Source organism: Schistocerca nitens, chromosome 2 (genome assembly GCF_023898315.1).
Source record: "Schistocerca nitens isolate TAMUIC-IGC-003100 chromosome 2, iqSchNite1.1, whole genome shotgun sequence".
Lineage (NCBI taxonomy): Eukaryota > Metazoa > Arthropoda > Insecta > Orthoptera > Acrididae > Schistocerca > Schistocerca nitens.
The window spans coordinates 253420764-253442121 of NC_064615.1; the positions used below are offsets into that span (position 1 = coordinate 253420764).

A 21358-nucleotide genomic window follows, 5' to 3' on the forward strand; every position below is an offset into this window, starting at 1 on the left:
AATACCGAACATTTCACTGGGTGCCACCCACACATTGGTGACACAAAAATTACACGACACGTGTTTGTGCACGATGGGGTCCAAGACTGTTGAGTCCCAAACCAAAGGACATTCGCGTGCAGTTATGCATGCACTTAAAGTTGATGTTAGAAGAAGATTCGGAGTTTCTTTCACATGTAATCACTGCTGATGAAACTTGACTACATCACTTTGATCCTGAGAGCAAACAGCAAAGCTCAGTCTAGAAATCTCCATCACCAACCCCCCAAAAAGCAAAAGTGGTTGTTTCTTCTGGGAAAGTTACGGTCATCTCATTCTTTGATATTCATGGAATGGTTTATCAGCATGTTGTACCTACACACACATCAATAACTGGAGCGTACTACAGGGATATCCTGAAAACATTGCAAGTCCACATCAGGCGCAAAAGACCACATTTCTGTGAAGCAGGCTGGATGCTGCACCACGAAAATTCCGTGGCCGCGTAATGCCAATGTTGTTGCTGAATATCTTGCAAAAATCAACATGAAGTACATCCCTCACCCTCCCTTTGGTCGGGATTTAGCCCCCAAGTGACTTTTTTCTACTTCCTAACATGAAGAAATGCCTTTGTGGGAGGCACTATCGAGCAACAGAAGCAGTGGTGAATGCTGCGGAGGCAATTTTGAAGGACCTCTCAAAAAATTGTTTGCAGCATGTATTTGAAGAGTGGTAGAAATGTTGGGACAAGTGCATTGCATTCATGGGAGACTACTTTGAGAAGGACTATCAAAATTATGAGCATGAGTAAAAGTGTGTTGTAAAAAAAATTATGATCATTCTTTATTGAACAGCCTTCATACCTTTTAAAAGGGCTGGCACTGAAACATATTCCGTTAGAGTAAAAAAGGTAACAAAAATCACTTTTCAGTTTTTTGCTTACCTCTACAGCAACATATAACTTATACACTTTTCCTGGCATCATGAAAACACTTTTGGAATTAACACCCCAAAAAATTTCTTTGTGTTATACAGGTATACATTCACATTGATGTATCAGGAGGTAACTTCAACTGTGACATAGATTTCCTTATATTCTTTTGTTTACAGTATGGTAGTTTAGTGTGCACATTTTATTCAGTTGTGCACAACTGGAGCAGTGAGACTTTTTCTTTCTTATCATTTTCATATTTCTGCCCTCCCACAACACTACGATGTACTTAGGTGGAGTCACTACCTATCTATGGGAAATAAAAGTAATGATAGAAGATTAGGTAGGTAGGGAAGGGAGGCATGTATAAAAATTATAACAACTCATAAATGTAACTAGGGACATAATGCCTTTTAATAGGATACATTATATGTGTAGTTTCTTCTTTCTCGTTTTCAATATATAAGAACAAAATATATAAAGAATGTAAGCATACTGCACAACTTTACTGGCAGATATGGATAACACAAGCCTGCCTTCTTTCTTATTAGTAATTTCAAGATGAAGCTAAGTGAGACAGAAATACGAAATTTTAAACAGTTACCACAAAGTAGAACAAAACAAAATCAAGTTTTACTTAATTGCATTTAACATCATTTCAGCTACATAAAGCAATAAAAGCATGATATGGAAAGATATGGAAACATACACATGGATAACATTAAAATTAATGTTATATTACATCAAAATTAATGTTAGTCCACATAGACAGAAAGATGGTACCTTTAATCAAGAAATAGTAGGAAACTACCAGATTTGGTTACTTACCCTGGGATGAGGATGCACTTATCCCACCGATAACGCATTTCCTGTGTGAATTCGAACCACAGATAAGCAGCTGCACGTATTCCACCGAGTGTGTGCACAACATGTGACATTACAACTGCAAGTCTCCAGACCAAGCTGTCAACAGGTGCTGATTTGATATTCAGTAACTGCTCCTGATAACAAACAATGAAAAATAATAAGCTGCTTTGCATTATAGACATTCAATGTGGTATTTTATGCTTACTGCTACAGCACACAAATATATACCAAAATTCAAGGAAAAGATACACTGAAGCGCCAGAGAAACTGGTACAGGCATGGCCATTCAAATACAGAGATATGGAAACAGGCAGAATATGGTGCTGTGGTCGGCAATGCCTATATAAGACAACAAGTGTCTGGTGCAGTTTTTAGGTCAGTTACTGTGGCTACAGTGGCAAGTTATCAAGACTTAAGTGAGTTTGAACTTGGTGTTATAGTTGGCGCACGAGCAATGGGACACAGTATCTCCAAGGTATCGATGAAGTGGGGATTTTCCCATATGACCATTTCACGAGCGCACCATGAATATTAGGAAATTGTACAACATCAAATGTCCAACATTGCTGTGGCTGGAAAAAGACCCTGCAAGAATGGGGCCAACGACAACTGAAGAGAATTGTTCAGCGTGACAGAAGTGCAACCGTTCCGCAAATTGCTGCAGATTTCAATGCTGGACCCTCAAGAGTCAGTGTGCAAACCACTCAAAGAAACATCATCGATATGGGCTTTTGGAGCCGTAGGCCCACTCTTGTATGCTTGATGACTGTGCTACCCAAAGCTTTACCCCTCGCCTGAGCCCGCCAACACTGATATTGGTCGGTTGATGCTGGAAACTTGTTCCCTGGTCAGAAGAGTCTCATTTCAAATTGTATCAAACAGAGAGATGTGTATGGCTATGGAGACAACCTCATGCATCCATGGACCCTGCATGTCGGCAGGGGGCTGTTCAAGATGGTGGAGGCTCTGTAATGGTGTGGAGCATGTGCAGCTGGAGTGATATGGGACCCTTGATATGTCTAGATACGATTCTGACAGGTGACACGTACGTAAGCATCCTTTATGATCACCTGCATCCATTCATGTCCATTGTGCATTCCGACAGACTTGGGCAAATCCAGCAGGACAATGCGATACCCTACATGTCCATAGTTGCCACAGAGTGGCTCCGGGAACACTCTTCTGAGTTGAAACACTTCCGCTGGCCACCAAACTCGCCAGCCAGGAACATGATCGAGCATATCAGCGATGTCTTGGAACACGCTGTTCAGAAGAGATCTCCACCCCCTCATACTCTTATGGGTTTATGACAGCTCTGCAGGATTCTTGGTGTTAATTCCCTCCAGCACTACCGCAAACATTAGTCAAGTCCATGCCACATCATATTGCGGCACTTCTGCATGCTCGCTGGTGCCCTATGCAATATTAGGCAGGTGTACCAGTTTCTTTGGCTCTTCAGTGTATATATTCACATTCGTCTGTTTCAAATTTACTTTTGTATAAGAGTGAAATGGTTTTATTTCATTTACACATAAACTCATGTCCCAAGGGCATCTTTGTCAGATAAACACCTATTATGAAAGACCTAAAATAATGAAATAATTGGATGAGCACATGAGAAACAATACTATCTTCACTGAAAAAGTCTCTCTCTTGAGGAAAGATGAACATGCCAAATATTTATTGGTATTCCAGATGGGGACGTCGTACATGGAATCCGTCAGAAACTTTTTATAGAAGATCTCCTCTATGGGGTAAGAGATTATGATAAATATTAGGTGCATTGCGATAAATGGCTGAGTGTGTCAATCAGTTTGTACCTGCCTGTTACTGTAATGTTCAGATGTTTCCATGTTATGAAGAGGGAGAATCAGTTTGAAATAACGAAGTGTACTATCTCTGTTACTCTTCAGAATAATGATGGGTGATATAATGGCATGAGCATAGGAGACAAGATGACAGCAACATGGCTTGCTGGTGATTTGATGGTGTGAAAGAACAAGTATGGAAGGCATTTGACATTTGCGAATAAACTGTATAAGAGTATGGCCTAATACAAAGAAGTGGGACCTTGTGCTAACAAGAAGGAAACAGAAGAGATTTATAATAAACATGACAGCTTGCCAGGTAAACTGCAACATCTAAGAATAGCGTTCCAACAACACAGCTATTCTGATAAACATGCACATAACACATTCCAATCAAAGCGAGTTCAATGTAGGAATGTAACAGAAGAAGTGGACTCCTTCTTGCCATTTTTTGGCAGCATGTCTTCAAGAACAGAAAGGATTCTAAAAAAACATAACATGAAGTGTGTTTTTCATCTAGCACCAAAACTGAGGAATTTATTATGTTCGGCCAAAAATGATCTTGGTCTAAGAAAATGTGGTGTATGAAAGATCCCATGCCAGTGTGAGAAATCTTAAATTGGGCAGAAATGTTGCATGGTGCATAGTGCATAGTGATGTAGGTTGGGCAAATGCCCAGTGGGCAGGACATTTATAAATGGGCATCTGCTTGGGAATTTGCCCAAAGCAGTTTTAAATGCCCAAAATCTGGGCATTTATAAAAAAAAAGTACTTTTTAATGTTTTTACTGCTAGAATATGTAATTTACCCATGACAAAAAAGGATGGGATGATACTCTAGATATTAAAAGTTAGTTAAACATATGTATGTCATATATTGCCTTTATTACAAGGAACGAAACGAAAGAAGAAAGTTGTTTTTTTTTTTTTAACTAGCATTCCAACTTGCTGTACCAAGGAAAGGCAAATGTTGCTGACAGCTGCTTATCACTTACAATATCCTTTTTCTTTACTCACTCACACACACACACACACACACACACACACACACAAAATTTGCCCTTAGGTCACCACTTTGTAATGTAACACACTTTATAATCTGTATCAAATCTCTGAATATCATTCAAGAATGATTACTGATAGCAAAATTATTACTGAATGTATTAATCAGCTCACACATGTTTCTTGATGACAAATGTATTCTTAAATGTTGAAACTGTTTTCAGAGAAAAAACAATTGCTTTGTCACATGTAGCAACATTTGAGACAGACTACAGTTTTATATTTTGCTGCTTTATTATCTACTTCCATATGACTGTACTGCTGTGATGATAAAATGAGCACATTAACATAAAGTAGATTTAATAACATAGAATCGATGCCCAGGATACTGAAATCATTCGATTCTCATACTAGCCAAATCCTAGAGAATTGACAATTCTTGGGATTGTGGAATCAGAATCAGAACATGACACATACCTAATTAAATCTATTATGGATAAACCATTTTTACTCTAATTTTTGTCAGTAGTATAATATAATTAAAAATATTACCTACAAGCTTGCTACTTAATATAAGCTATATTTATTTCAAAAATTATTTTTAAATTTGAGTGTTTTCCTTTTTTTTTTTATTATGTACTACCCCAAGAACTGACCTCATTAAAGATATAAAAAGTTATGTTTACAGTCCAGTCTATTTCCATTAATAATTCTCCCCTAAGTCTCAAGCAGCTTTTTCAGCTTGGATACCCAACCACTACAACACACAATATAAGCTTAATTTTTTATTTTTTATAAGTGCTATTTATCAATTAATCTTTAAAGTGCATAAATGAATTTTGGGCATTTGTCCAAGCGTTTATTTGCCCCAGTTTATAAATGCCTAGGCATTTTACACTCCTAACTATGCAAGAACGTCATGTTGAACACCATCCACACACACACACACACACACACACACACACACACTTGAATCAATCTGATAAATCATCAATACACTGAGGTGACAAAAAATGAGATACCTCCTAATATCATGTTGGACCTCCTTTCACCTAGGGTAATGCAGCAACTTGATGTGGCATGGACTCAACAAGTCACTAGAAGTTCCCTGCAGAAATGTTGAGCTATGCTGCCTCTATAACCATTCATAATTGCAGAAGTGTTGCCAGATTTTGTGCCTGAATTGACCTCTTGATTATGTCCCATAAATGTTTGATGTGAGTCATGTAGAGTGATCTGGTTGGCCAAATCATTTGCTCGAATTGTCCAGCATGTTCTTCAAATTAGTTGCCAACAATTGTGGGTCAAAGACAAGGTGCAATGTCATCCATAAAAATTCCATTGTTGTTTGGGATGAAATCTATGAATGGCTACAAACAGTCTCCAACTAACCAAACATAACCATTTTCAGTTAATGACCCAGTCCATTCCATGTAAAAACAGTCCATGCCATTATGCAGCCACCAACAACTTGCACAGTGCCTTGTTGACAATTTTGGTCCATGGCTCTTACCAGCTGAAATTGGGACTTGTCTGACCAGGCCATGGGTTTCCAGTACATATAAAATGCATATTTGAACCATCAGCTGCTTTTATTTTAAACCCAAATATCAACTGGTTTCAGTCTTGGATCATCTTCACGATAAGGGTTAAAATGGTTTAAGCCCCCATATCACTTTTGTCATTACTTAAAATGTGTAGTTAATGCCATGTCAATATACTACACACAATTTTTAGAGGCAAACATATGAGTACTGCTCTGTGTATATTTAATATTGCTACGTTTGCTTCTAAACAGTTCTGTGTCGGATATTGACATTCATGGCATGCACTACACATTTTAAGTAATGACTAATGTAATAGGGTGGCTGCAACCATTTTAATCCTTATCCATGAAGACGGTATAAGACTGGAACCAGCTGGTATTTGGGTTTCTGATAGCTCAAATATGTGTTTTATACATTACTTAATGCTGTTGACAGTTGCCTTTCAAAAAGGTTTTCCAGTAGTCTAGGGTCCAACCAATATGGTCACAAGCCCAAGAGAGGTGCTCTGGCAATATCATGCTGTTTGCAAAGGCACTCACATCAGTAGCCACACTGTCCTAATAGATACATTCACTGTATATCTCACGCTGATTTCTGCACTTATTTCATGCAGTGTTGCTTGTCTGTTAGCACTGACAACTCTAAGCAAATATTGCTGCTCTCGGTCATTAAGTGAAGGCCATCGGCTGCTGCGTTGCCCATGGTGAGAGGTAATGCCTGAAATGTGGTATTCTCGGCACACTCTGGACACTGTGGATTTGGAGATACTGGATCCCTAACAATTTCAGAAATGGCAAGTTGAATATGTCTAGTTCCAACCACTATTTCAAATTCAAAGGTTGTTCATTCCTTTTGTGCAGGCACAATCACATTGGATATCTTTTCACAGGAATCATCTAGGTACAAATGATAGCTCTGCCAATACACTGCCCTTTTATACCTCGAGTATGCTATACTACTGCCATCTGTGTATGAGCGTCACATATCCCATGACTTTTGTTACCTCATCGTACACATCTTGCGACAAGAATGAAGAGTCTTACGCTCAGCATCACCATTCTTGGCTTGTATTATCAAGGAGACCATAAATATCTGCACGACAGACCATCTTATCAACAGAGTTGTAAGATTTCAACTAATCATTTCTCGAATACAGCACTTGCTGCCATAAAATTAAAATGGGAGAAACAAGAATCTCTGATTTCTGACTCACTGCAGTGCACTGCAGAGAGTTAATTTAGCTCTTAACTACAGCAACATCTGGCAACACACCTATTGTCCTCTGCACATGCGCAGAAGGCCCCTCGCCAGCTTTCATAAGAGGGCATAATGTACACCACTTTTGTCCAATTGTGAGTGCTTCTTCATGCATGTGTAATTCCTCCTTGTGCCCCCATAAATTTTAATGCCACCATGTATTACCAGTCACATTTTGCAGCAGAGATGACAGCAACTACCACCACCTGATGATGTCTACCAACTGTTTCAATGAAATACTTTGGGAATTGCACAATGTTAGCCAAACAAAAATCCAGGAAGCGTATTTGCAATACTTGTGTGCCACGTTCATCTACAGCTGAGCAATGTAAGAACTGCAATAATAGTGCAGTTATCACAAAATACATCTGAAGGCAGGGAAAACTGTTGAAAACTGTATGAAAAGTAGTTTCCCCTTTCTGTGGTCACAGTGGGTGAGGCCAATGTTTGCTTCCTGAGTAACAGCAACAACTGAACAAATTCACAGTAAGATGGTGCTGGGCATTCTATCAGTGACGAGAAAGCTTTTCTTTGCGGACTGACAGCTCTTGCTGGGATTAAACACGAATGGGAAGATGGATGCACATACGGTTAACAAAAACAGGAAGGCAATAGTTCCATAATGCTAGGAATCCATTATGACCCAATTAATCTTCATGTTTCTATGCATGCCCACCCTCCCCCCCCCCCCCCCCCCACCCAAAACACACACACTTTTTTGCACTTTCAAGAATTTTAGAGTAATGTACAGGGGGATCAAAAATTGTTGTAGATGATCAATGCATGAAGCAGAGACTGCTACCTCACTCTCAGTATAAGCAAATGTAATGTGTAATGAGCATAAATAAATAAAAAGAGCTGAAGTTCTCAGATTATGTCACCATTGATTGATATTGTTGCCAAAGGCAGTGTTGCCACCATCCCAGTGGCAAGGATCACTTATTCCAAGTCATGTCCCTTACTCACTGAGGGATTCTAGGCCAGCAATGGCCAGTTGTTGTGTGTTTTCTACCTACATAAGATGTAAACACTGAGAACTTGCTGGACTGACCTACTAGTTGACAACATTTGATGTCTTCAGACTTTGAGCACCAAACTTTGACTAAGAAAACAGCTGATTACCCTGTGGCAGAACAACCTGCTGAGCAAGCCATGAACAATTTAAAAGGCTGCTTCCCAAATTGTGCCATCTGGATCCTTGCCACCTACACCAGCTTCTCTGGATTACATAGATGGGAGCTGCTCTAGCAATATGTCCTTTGAGCATTTAATTCTCCTAACCTTAACCTCCACTAGCCCTTGCCCCACACCCACCTCCAACCCTGCCCCATTACACTAACTTCACTTGTCCTGTCCTCACACCACCTTCTTCACAGTCTCCCTCTTTCTCTGTCCTATATGCACCTTCCAACCCACTCCTAAGGCGATGCACACAACTCTCTGCCTGCAGCTGCAACAAGTTCACTGGTGCCACATTCCTATCAAACACACCTGCTGCTCACTCTCACAGCTGTTCCATCACCCAGCCCTCCACAACCCCCCCACACCCTCCACATCCTTCCAACCCTTGCCAATTCCACCTTAAACGATCTCCCAATCAAGTCAACCACCTAACAACCATCCACAGACTAGCCGGCTCACCAGACCTCGACACAAGTCTGCCGGGCGGATTCGTGCCAGGGATCAGGCGCTCCTTTCCGCCTGGAAAGCCATGCATTAGACCACATGGATAACCAAGCGGGCCCATTGTCATCTTTACTCTTAAATTATTTTTGTTCCACCCATGATTTCTCATGGCGGTATCCATATTTCTTAAAGGAAGTCATTTTCCTGCATAGGCTGCTCTTTTATTTTGAAATAAACACCACATTTCATTAATTAGCAATTGGCTATTTTTGCACCCTTTGGCCTTATTAAGCTACTTCAAAACAAAGCTGGTTATGCTTACAGCAAGTCATATTTCATACTTGTCAGTATGCAGTGACATTCCTAAATAGATTATTCACCAACGTTTACGTAAGTTGAATGTTACCAATTCAGTTTATTATCCAAAAAGACAAATTTAAAGTATTTACTCAAGGTAGGCATATCATGTAGAAATATCAAATGATATTCTTTCATAAGCTTCACAGAATAATGAGAACAAGCAAAACATGAGGTTTTTTACTTACTTCCTGTCTGTTGTCACTGCTGGAATGACTGCCAATATTCTCTGCATAAGGATTTTCCTAAAAAAAAAAAAAAAAAAAAAGATTAAAATCTCATTTTAAAACAATATGTATGATTAAAAAGGTAAGATAATACACAAAAATTTATTTATCTCATTAGACACTTTTATTTTTCATCAGTTTACCTTCCATTAGGAAAGAGGGTGTACTCAGCTAATGTGATATGATTTACAAATTATAGAGAGCAGCAAACAGTTGTCTTTTCTTTCTTTCTTTCTTTCTTTTTTTTTTGCAGATTTTATTTGGCAAATCCAGATTTTGGCTAGTGCCTAGCCATTATCACATTATCAGTGCACTATTTTCTAGTCACAATGCATGTCAGTTCCCTGTTGTTCAACTGTCACTCACAGTTCTTTGAATACTACTCAAGCACAAGGAAACACAGCAGGCCAAACATTCTGGGACATGAAACTCGGGGTGTAACAAATCCAAAAGCCCCATGGCTGGGGCTCATACAAACATTCTGCCATAGTTCATCCATTAACTGATGTTGCCTGACATATAGCTAGAAAGCTAGACACTATGTGCATCATCACGGGACAGTGATGACGTCAACTTCAGCATCTGAGTCTTGAAAATTACATGCTGCCCCACCTTTGAGTTAGAAAATGGGTGAAATGGGACAGCAGTCAGATGCTGGATACTGCTTCAAACACAAAAATTTTCTAATTCCCCGACAAAAATTGCTGACCGGCATCAGAGGAGATATGCCCCAATGCGACACATCCAGCAGCTGGAGTATGCAAGTATGCAATGCTGGAGGGATGATGACATGACAGCTTTGCCCTCTATGGCAAGCATTAGGACCCCCTGGGCAGAATTGAGTCGATCACAGAGTAGGAGAAATGTACACCATGCAGATTCCATTCCTACCTGGACTGCTGTAATGGTTTTCCGGAAAGTGGGTCAGTGGCTGTGATCTCCCACACCATCAAAGGAAAATCTAACAATATTTTCTGCAAGGTACTATCCAATATGAAAATGAGAGCCTCCTGTCAATAGAATTGTAGATTGGGTCATGCTGGCAATCTCAATCGTGCATCTGCATTGGCATACTTGGTGGTGGACTGGTATCGAATGTCACAGCAATTACTGAGAAACAGTGCCTACCTCTGCAATCAGTAGGCCATCTTGTCCGATACAACAGAATTAGGGCTGAATAATAAAGTCAGTGGGTTGTGTTCGGTGATGAGGAGGAACTTTGTTCAATGATAGCCAGCACTCTTGTGAATCAATGTTTTGCGCTACTGAAGGCATCTTCGATGCATAAGTAGTGGGCTGCTCATTGATGCCTGGGTTCCATTGCCACAGGATGGCACCAATAGCATACTGGAACACATCAGTGGCCAGGATTAATAGCTTACCAAACATAAAAGAAGCCAATCAGGAAGTGAAGCAGACACATTGCTTGAAGGACTGAAAAGCCCACAGACAGTCAAGTCCACTGACATTCTAAAGACCACACAAATTTGATGAATGTTGGTGAAGCCGGTTAAGAGAGTGGCAGATGTGTGGAAAAGAGTGCAGGTGACTCCAGGGTATACAAGAAGGGTAAAAGAACAGACCTGCAAAATTACAGACCAATATCCCTAACTTCTGTTCGGCACAGAATCCTTGAACATATTCTTATTTTGAAAATAATAAACTTCCTTGAGACTAACAAGCTTATGTCCATGAATCACCATGGCTTTATAAAGCACCGCTTTTTCAAAATTCAGCTTGCCATTTTCTCACATGATATACTGAGAACTATGGATGAAGGGCACAGGCAGATTCCATATTTCTATATTTATGGAAAGCATTTGTCACAGTGCCCCACTGGAGGCTGTTAATGAAGGTATGAGCAATGGAATAAGTTCACAGATATGTGAGTGGTTTGAAGACTACTTAAATAATAGAATGCAGTATGTTGCCTTCAACGGAAAATATTCATCAGTGACAAGAGTATCGTCAGGACTGCCCCAGTGTGATAGGACTGCTGTTGTTCTCTATATACATAAATGATTTGGTGGGCATGGTGGGCAGCAACCTGCAGCTGTTTGCTAGTGATGCAGTGGTGTATGGTGAGGTGTCAAAGCTGAGTGACTGTAGGAAGATACAAGACAACTTAGACAAAATTTCCAGTTGGTGTGACGAATGCCTGTGGAAAAATGTAAGTTAATGCAGATGATTAGGAAGATCAGGCCTATAATGCTCGGATACAGTGTTACTGGTGTCCTGCTTGACACAGTCAAGTCATTTAAATATCCGTGTGTAACACTGCAAAGCGTTATGAGGTGGAACCAACATGTGAGAACTGTGGTAGGTAAGGCGAATGGTCAGCTTTGCTTTTAGTGGGAGAATTTTAGGAAAGGTGGTTCACCTGTAAAGCAGATTGAATATAGGACTATTCTTGAATACTGCTTGAGTGTTTGAGATCCATACCAGGTCAGATTGAACAAAGACGTCGAAGCAGTTCAGAGGCGGGCCACTATATTTGTTACCGGTAGGTTTAAACAACATGCAAGTGTTATAGAGATGCTTCGGGAACTCAAATGGGTATCCCTGTTGGAAAGGGGACACACTTTTCAAGAAACACTATTGAGAAACTTTAGAGAGCTGGAATTTGAAGCTGACTGCCAAACGATTCTACTGCCACCAACATAGATTGTGCGTAAGGACCACGAAGATAAGCTATGAGAAATTACAACTCATATGGAGTAATATAGACAGTCACTTTTCCCTCTCTCTATTTGCAAGTGGAATAGGAAAGGAAATGATAAGTAGTGGTATAGAGTACCCTCCACCATGCACCATACAGTGGCTTGCCCGACCCAAGTGTTTACTTTGCAGCAGTGAGAGGCCACGCAGGTCAGTTCTTACTCAGAGATTGACTATCATGAACCACATCTTCACATCACGCTGTGCTTTTACTTGTGTGTGCTAGCTGTTACTGTTATTTTCATTGATCGGACTTTGTGCTTTTCGGACTGTGAGCCTTTTTGTGGTGTTGAGACTCTTTGCTTCCCCATAGAGTGACCCATACAACAAATTTTCCTTGTTCCTGGGTCCAACTCCTTGGCTTTTGGGTTGTGTGCCCTCCATGGGCTAGAGTAGTGACATTTTTGCCAACAGAACAGTTTCGCAGCATTTTCACGCGTGTGCAGGTACAAAAGTGATGACGGAGGATATTCGTATGCATGTGATGCTTTTATTTTTTTCATAGTGTTAATTTGTGTCCATTATGAACACAATATTTAAGCAGTGCCGTCAGGAACAGTTATGTCTCCAGAAGCAACACTAATAGCTGCAGCAGAAAGTGGCATCAGTAGCAGCAGGAGCTGCTCAAATAGGATGCAAAATTGAAGTGGTCTCACAGTATAGTGGCGATGGGTCCACTTCCCCCCAATACTATTCACCATTTCTGAAAGTCTGCAGAAACGTGGGAGAATTACCTGCACTGGTTCTTGCTGCATTGTCAAGCAAAGTGTATCATTGATAAGATTGCCTTGTTACTGTCTAGCAGTGTGGGGTTTATGGAATCGTTCAAAATTGGAAACCCACTAATGAGCCCAAAAAACTTAACTTTGAGGAACTATGTCAGTTGATTATGCATTGTTTTGGATGCCAAACCCAGTGGTGGCAGATTCACATTTTAACCAGCAACACAAGCACGCTGTGTAGTCGTATGCCATCTGGATCGTCGGCCAGCATGCTCTCTTGTGCAAGATTCCGGTCTGAATGTCCCATTGTGCTACATAATTTATGGACTCACTAATTAGGGATGTGATTGTGTCATTAGCACCCGACCCTTAGGTCCAAACTAATGCATTGGCCTTGTCTGACCCTTGTTTAGTTGAAGCTGCTCAACTGCTGAATCACATCAATGTATGGCTGTGGCATGGGATGTTTTTTCCTACAACTGGCATGTGATGAAGTTAGACTGCATGGTAAGCAGCTCCTGGTGCTGCCTAGGTTTGGCCAGATGATTTTGCCTTCCACTGAGGCACTGTGAAATTTGCGATTTGACTGTGGTGGTGTCACATCACAGTCCATCTTCACCTCTGGAGAGCTCAGTGGGTGCAAGTAAGTCTAAGAGTTGTGCTGCCTTCTCGCAATGTCTTTCAGGCTCTCAATGTTGCTCTCCTTCTGCAACTGTTTCCTCACAGTGAGCAGGTTGGCAGTCCTACACCAATTATCATTTGGTACATATTAGGCAGGACTGCTCATTGTGGACACCATGTGTGGGCTGTGCCAAAAAAATAGACCATTTGGCATCACTTTGTGACGGTTGGTGAGCTGCAGCACAGTTTTCAGAGGGCCCAGTGTCTTCCTTGGGCTTGGAGGTTGTCTATGACACCAACAAACATTGTTGGAGTGTATTCTGCTAACATTGATCATGGATGGGTGACTGATGGAGTTTCACACAGATACTAAGGAAACAGTAAGCCTAATTAATTTATGATGTATACAGGGTGTTACAAAAAGGTACGGCCAAACTTTCAGAAAACATTCCTCACACACAAAGAAAGAAAATATGTTATGTGGACATGTGTCCGAAAAAGCTTACTTTCCATGTTACAGCTCATTTTATTACTTATCTTCAAATCACATTAATCATGGAATGGAAACACACAGCAACAGAACGTACCAGCATGACTTCAAACTCTTTGTTACAGGAAATGTTCAAAATGTCCTCCGTTAGCGAGAATACATGCATCCACCCTCCGTCGCATAGAATCCCTGATGCGCTAATGCAGCCCTGGAGAATGGCGTATTGTCCACAATACGAGCACGAAGAGTCTCTACATTTGGTACAGGGGTTGCGTAGACAAGAGCTTTCAAATGCCCCCATAAATGAAAGTCAAGAGGGTTGAGGTCAGGCGAGCATGGAGGCCATGGAATTGGTCTGCCTCTACCAATCCATCGGTCACCGAATCTGTTGTTGAGAAGCGTACAAACACTTCGACTGAAATGTGCAGGAGCTCCATCGTGCTTGAACCACATGTTGTGTCGTACTTGTAAAGGCACATGTTCTAGCAGCACAGGTAGAATATCCCATATGAAATCATGATAACGTGCTCCATTGAGAGTAGGTGGAAGAACATGGGGCCCAATCAAGACATCACCAACAATGCCTGCCCAAACGTTCACAGAAAATCTGTGTTGATGACGTGATTGCACAATTGCGTGCGGATTCTCGTCAGCCCACACACGTTGATTGTGAAAATTTACAATTTGATCACGTTGGAATGAAGCCTCATCCGTAAAGAGAACATTTGCACTAAAATGAGGATTGACACATTGTTGGATGAACCATTCGCAGAAGTGTACCCGTGGAGGCCAATCAGCTGCTGATTGTGAAAATTTACAATTTGATCACGTTGGAATGAAGCCTCATCCGTAAAGAGAACATTTGCACTAAAATGAGGATTGACACACTGTTGGATGAACCATTCGCAGAAGTGTACCCGTGGAGGCCAATCAGCTGCTGATAGTGCCTGCACACGCTGTACATGGTACGGAAACAACTGGTTCTCCCGTAGCACTCTCCATACAGTGACGTGGTCAACGTTACCTTGTACAGCAGCAACTTCTCTGAGGCTGACATTCAGGTTATCGTCAACTGCACGAAGAATTGCCTCGTCCATTGCAGATGTCCTCATCGTTCTAGGTCTTCCCCAGTCACGAGTCATAAGTTGGAATGTTCCGTGCTCCCTAAGACGCTGATCAATTGCTTCGAACGTCTTCCTGTCGGGACACCTTCGTTCTGGAAATCTGTCTCGATACAAACGTACCGCGCCACGGCTATTGCCCCGTGCTAATCCATACATTAAATGGGCATCTGCCAACTCCGCATTTGTAAACATTGCACTGACTGCAAAACCACATTCGTGATGAACACTAACCTGTTGATGCTACGTACTGATGTGCTTGATGCTAGTACTGTAGAGCAATGAGTCGCATGTCAACACAAGCACCGAAGTCAACATTACCTTCCTTCAATTGGGCCAACTGGCGGTGAATCGAGGAAGTACAGTACATACTGACGAAACTAAAATGAGCTCTAACATGGAAATTAAGCATTTCCGGACACATGTCCACATAACATCTTTTCTTTATTTGTGTGTGAGGAATGTTTCCTGAAAGTTTGGCCATACCATTTTGTAACACCTTGTATACGCAGACCCAAGCAAGGGATGAAAAGTTGTACAAGGCCAGGATTCAAACCCGGGTCTCCTACTCACTATGTGGATGCACTACACACTTACACACTATGCCACCCTGGCACAGTGGTCTTGCACAACTGCTAGGACTACCTTAGCATGCCTCCTTCCTTGATCCAAATTCCCGTTCACTCCTCAGTCCACTTGATATTCGCCCTAAGCTAGAACAGCACTGCAAAAGCTCTCCAATTTTACTGGTACAGCACTCCAGCATCGAACAAAATGGGGAATGTTGGCTGATCATGCTGCTGGCTGGTGAGCAGGAGACCTGGATTCAAACCAATACCAACAACAGTTGTTCAGGTATACATGCCAATGTCGCAAGCTGAAGACGAAGAGGTAAGGTATACGAGGATGTTGAACAAGTAATGCAGTACATAAAGGGAGGTGACAATCTAAAAGTCATGGGAGACTGGAATGCGGTTTTAGCGGAAGGAGTCAAAGAAAGGGTTACAGGGGAATATGGACTTGGTACTAGGAATAGAACGGAACTCAGAAAGGAGGGATTTAATTAATGACGAACTGGCTAGGAAAATGCACCATGGAAGTGTGAGCTGTGTCAAAGTGGGAGAAGAGAGATCAGCTTGGGTTGAACAGAAGAATGGCTTGAGGCAGGGAGGTGCACTTTCACCATTACTCTTCAATGTAGTGATGGATGATATAATGAATACAAGGAAAGATGAAAGCTATGGTGTTGGCAGATGATCTGATGATTTGATGGAATAAGGAGGAGGAAGTACAAGAGCAGTTGGATGTATGGTAACGAAAAGTACAAGAATATGGAATGAAATTTAGCATAAGTAAGAGTGAGATGATTATCACAACAAGAACAAAGGACAGAGGAACAACTGGAATAACAATTGGTGGGGAATGACTGAAGAGAGTGGAGAGTTTCAAGTATCTAGGAAGCCTGATACAGGAAGATGGAAAAAATGACAGAGAAATAAACGAGTGGGGCAGAAAAGCAGAAGCATTTCAGAAGAGTATCAGAAGCCTGATATTGAGCAAGGATGTACCCCAAATAATTAAAAAGGTTATATATTGGTCATACTATGTCCGATTCTGACATATGCATCTGAAACCTGGGTTATGAAAGGAAGAGAGAAAAGCAAAGTAAAAGCTAGTGAGATGAAATCCTTGAGGAACAGTACTGGAGTGACAAAAACGGACAGGTTAAGAAATAAGAGGACCAGAGAGTTAATAAAGGTGGAACCATTACAGGAGGAGATAGAGAAATCAAGGCTGAGAAGGTATGGACATGTTAAGCAAATAGAGGATACATGAGATGAAACTGGAAGGAAAGAGATCAAGAGGAAGACCAAGAGACAGATGGCTGAAAGGAGTGGAGGAATGCGTCCAGAAGAAAGGAGAAGACTCGACCAAGCTGAAGATGGAGAGATGGCAGCAAGACAGAAGACAATGGAGAGGCCTATGTTCTAAACAGACCCGACCACAGGCTGGAAACTGTCCAAGATGATGATGATGATGACAACTAAGAATGAGAGGGTAGAAAGACTAATCGAGTTCTGCAATAAATGTCAGCTAATAATAGTGAATACTCTGTTCAAGAAACACAAGAGGAGGAAAAGGCCAGGAGATACGGGAAGATTTCAGTTAGATTACATCACAATCAGACAGAGATGGATACTGGATTGTAAGGCATACCCAGGAGCAGATATAGACTCAGATCACATTTTAGTAGTGATGAACACTAAGCTGAAGTTTAAGAGACTGGTCACGAAGAATCAATACATAAAGAAGTGGAATATGGAAGTAGTAAGGAATGAAGAGATGAGCTTGACGTTCTCTAAGGCTATAGATACTGTGATATGGAATAGCTCAGTAGGATGTTCAGAGGATGAGGAATGGATATCCCTAAAAAGGGCATTCACCAAAGTTGGGAAGAAAAACATAGGTGCAAAGAAGGTAACTGCGAAGAAACCAAGGGTAACAGAAGAAATACTTCAGTTGATCAATGAAAGAAGGAAGTACATAAACGTTCATGAAAATTCAGGAATACAGAAATACAAGCCACTTAGGAATGAAATACACTGACGAGCCAGAGAAACTGGTACACCTGCCTAATATCACATAGGGCCCATGCAAGTGCACAGAAGTGGCACAATACGACAAGGTGTGGACTCGACTAATATCTGAAGTAGTCTGGAGGGAATTACCACCACGAATCCTGCAGAGCTGTACATAAATCTGTAAGAGTATGAGGGGGTGGAGAGCTCTTCTGAACAGAATGTTGCAAAGCATCCCTGATATGCTCAATAATATTCACTCTGGTGAGTTTGGTGGCCACTGGAAGTGTTTAAACCCAGAAGAGTGTTCCTGGAGCCACTCTGTAGCAATTCTGGACTTGTGGCATGTCACACTGTCCTGCTGGAATTGCCCAAGTCTGTCGGAATGAACAATGGACATGAATCAATTCAGGCGATCAGACAGCATGTTTATGTACATGTCATCTGTCAGAGACATATCTAGACATATCAGTGGTCCCATATCACTAACTGCATACAACCCACACCATTACAGGGCCTCCACCATCTTGAACAGTCCCCTGCTGACACGCAAGGTCCATGGATTCATGAGGCTGTCTCCATACCCATACACATCCATCCACTTGGTACAATTTGAAATGAAACATGTCCAACTACGCAGCATGTTTCCAGTTATCAAAAGTCCAATGTCGGTGTTGGTGGGCCCAGATGAGGTGTAAAGTTTTGTGTCCTGCAGTCATCAACAGTACACGAGTGGGCCTTTGGCTCCCAAAGCCCATATCGATGATGTTTTGTTGAATGGTTGGCACACTAACTCTTGCTGATGGTCCAGTATTGAAATCTGCAGCAATTTGTGGAAGGGTTGCACTTCTGTTATGCTGAACGATTCTCTTCAGTTGTAATTGATCTCATTCTTGTAGGACCTTTTTTTGGCCACAGCAATGTCAGAGATTTGATGTTTAACCAGGTTCCTGATATTCACAGTACACTCGTGAAGTGGTCACATGAGACAATCCCACTTCATCGCTACCTCAGAGATGCTGTGTACCATTGCTCATGTGTCGACTATAACATCACACTCAAACTCACTCAAATCTTCATAATCCGGTACTGTAGCAGCAGTAACCGACCTAACAACTGTGCCAGACACTTGTTGTCTTACATAGGTGTTGCCGACCACAGCGCCATATTCTGTCTATTTACATATCTCTGTATTTGAATACACATGCCTACACCAGTTTCTTTGGTGCCTCAGTGTAAATTTTAAGTGGAGGGAAGCAACAGCAAAATGGCTGCATGAAAAATGTGAAATAATTGAGAAAGAAATAATTGTCAGAAGGACTGACTCAGAATATAAAAACATCAAAACAACAAATTAAATGCAGAGGAGGGAGCAGATGGGTGGAAAGAGTACATTGAAGGTCTCTATGAGGGGGAAGATTAGTCCAATGTGATTAAAGAAGAAACCAGAGTCAACAGGGAAAACATAGTGGATAGAGTGTTTGAATTAGAAGTTAAAAGAACACTGGAAGAGCTAAGATCAAATAAGGCAGAAGGGACTGATAACAGTATCAGAATTTCTAAGATCATTGGAGGAAGGAGCAACAAAATGACTATTCAGGTTGGAGTGTAGAATGTACGAGTCTGGCGATATAGCATCCGACTTTCAGAAAAGTATCATCCACACAGTTCCAAAGACTGCAAAAGCTGATAAGTGTGAGAATTATCGCACAATCAGTTTAACCACTCATGCATCCAAGTTGCTTACAAGAATAATACACAGAAGAATGGAAAAGAAAATCGAGGATCTGTTAGATGATGAGCAGTTTGGCTTTAGGAAAGGTAAAGGTACCAGAGAGGCAGTTCTGATGTTAACAGTTGATAATGGAAGCGAGACTGAAGAAAAATCAGGACATATTCATAGGATCTGTTGACATGGAAAAAGCATTTGACAATGTAAAATGGTGCAAGATCTTCAAAATTCTGAGGAAAATAGGAGTATATAGAGAGAGATGGGTGAAATACAACATGTACAAGAGCCAAGAGGGAATAATGAGTGGAAGATCAAGAATGAAATGCTCGGATTAAAAATGGGTCAAGACAGGGATGTAGGCTTTCACCCCTATTGAAACTTCCTGGCAGATTAAAACTGTGTGCCCGACCGAGACTCGAACTCGGGACCTTTGCCTTTCGCGGGCAAGTGCTCTACCATCTGAGCTACCGAAGCACGACTCACGCCCGGTACTCACAGCTTTACTTCTGCCAGTATCTCGTCTCGTCTCATCTCGTCTCGTCTCGGTCGGGCACACAGTTTTAATCTGCCAGGAAGTTTCATATCAGCGCACACTCCGCTGCAGAGTGAAAATCTCATTCTGTTTCACCCCTATTGTTCAGACTATTGATCGAAGAAGAAATGATGGAAATAAAAGAAAGGTCCAAAATCGGTATTAAAATTCCAGGTGAATGGGTATCAATGGTGAGATTTGCTGACGGCATTGCTACCCTTAATGTAAATGAAGAAGAATTACAAGATCTGCTGAATGGAATGAACTGTCTAATGGGTACAGGATATGGATTGAGAGTAAACCAAAGAAAGATGAATGTAATGAGAAGTAGCAGAAATGGAACCAGCAAGAAACTTAACATTAGGACTGATGGTCACAAAGTAGACAAAGTTAAGGAATTCTGCTACCTGAGCTGTAAAATAACCCTTGATGGATGGAGTAAGGAAGGCATTAAAAGCAGACTAGAACTGGTAAAAAGGGCATTCCTGATCAAGGGAAGTCTACTAGTATCAAACATAGGCCTCCAATTTGAGAAAGATATTTCCGAGAATGTACATGTCAAGCACAGAATTGTACGGTAGTGAAATGTGGACTGTGGGAAAACCAGAACAGAAGAGAATCAAATTATTTGAGATGTGGTGATACAGATGAATGTTGAAAATGAGGTGGACTGATACCGATAGGAATGAGGACCCTCTGCACAGAATTAGAAAGGAAAGTAATATATGAAAAACACTGACAAGAAGAAGGGACAGGTTGGTAGGACATCTGTTAAGACATCAGGGAATAACTTCCATAGTACTAGATGGAGGTGTATAGGGTAAAAACTGTAGAGAAAGACAAAGAGATTAGAATACACGCAGAAAATAATTGACGACTTAGGTGGCAAATGCTGCTCTGAGATGAAGAGGTTGTCATAGGAGAGGAATTCATGGTGAGTCGCGTTAAACCAGTGAGAAGACTGACGACTCAAAAACAATGCATGACAGAGTGTATCTCATATCACTGTTAGTAATTCTATTTCCTGTTCCATTTGCAAATGGAATGAGGGAAATATGACTGCTATATCCCTTGATACAAGCCCCAATTTCTCTTCTTTTGTCTTCACGGACCTTAAGCGAGATGTATGTTGATGGAAGTAGAATGGTTCTGCAGTCAGTTGCAAATACCAGCTCTCTAAACTTTCTCAATGGTTCATTGCTAAAAGAATATCATCTTCCCTCCACAAATTCTCATTTCAGTT

At 41.2% G+C, this 21358-nt stretch overlaps 1 protein-coding gene across 1 annotated transcript in view; it reads right to left on the reverse strand.

Annotated features, from left to right (window-relative positions):
- Positions 1-21358, reverse strand: part of LOC126234959 (rab3 GTPase-activating protein catalytic subunit) — a gene marked incomplete at its 3' end in the record, with an annotated part of 492900 nt that overhangs the window by 420854 nt on the left and 50688 nt on the right. Inside the window, exons 7-8 of the mRNA XM_049943698.1 lie at positions 9562-9618; positions 1739-1911 (exon numbers count right to left, since the gene is read on the reverse strand). Coding sequence (XP_049799655.1) covers positions 1739-1911; positions 9562-9618 — 230 coding nt within the window. The remainder of the gene's footprint in view (positions 1-1738; positions 1912-9561; positions 9619-21358) is intronic.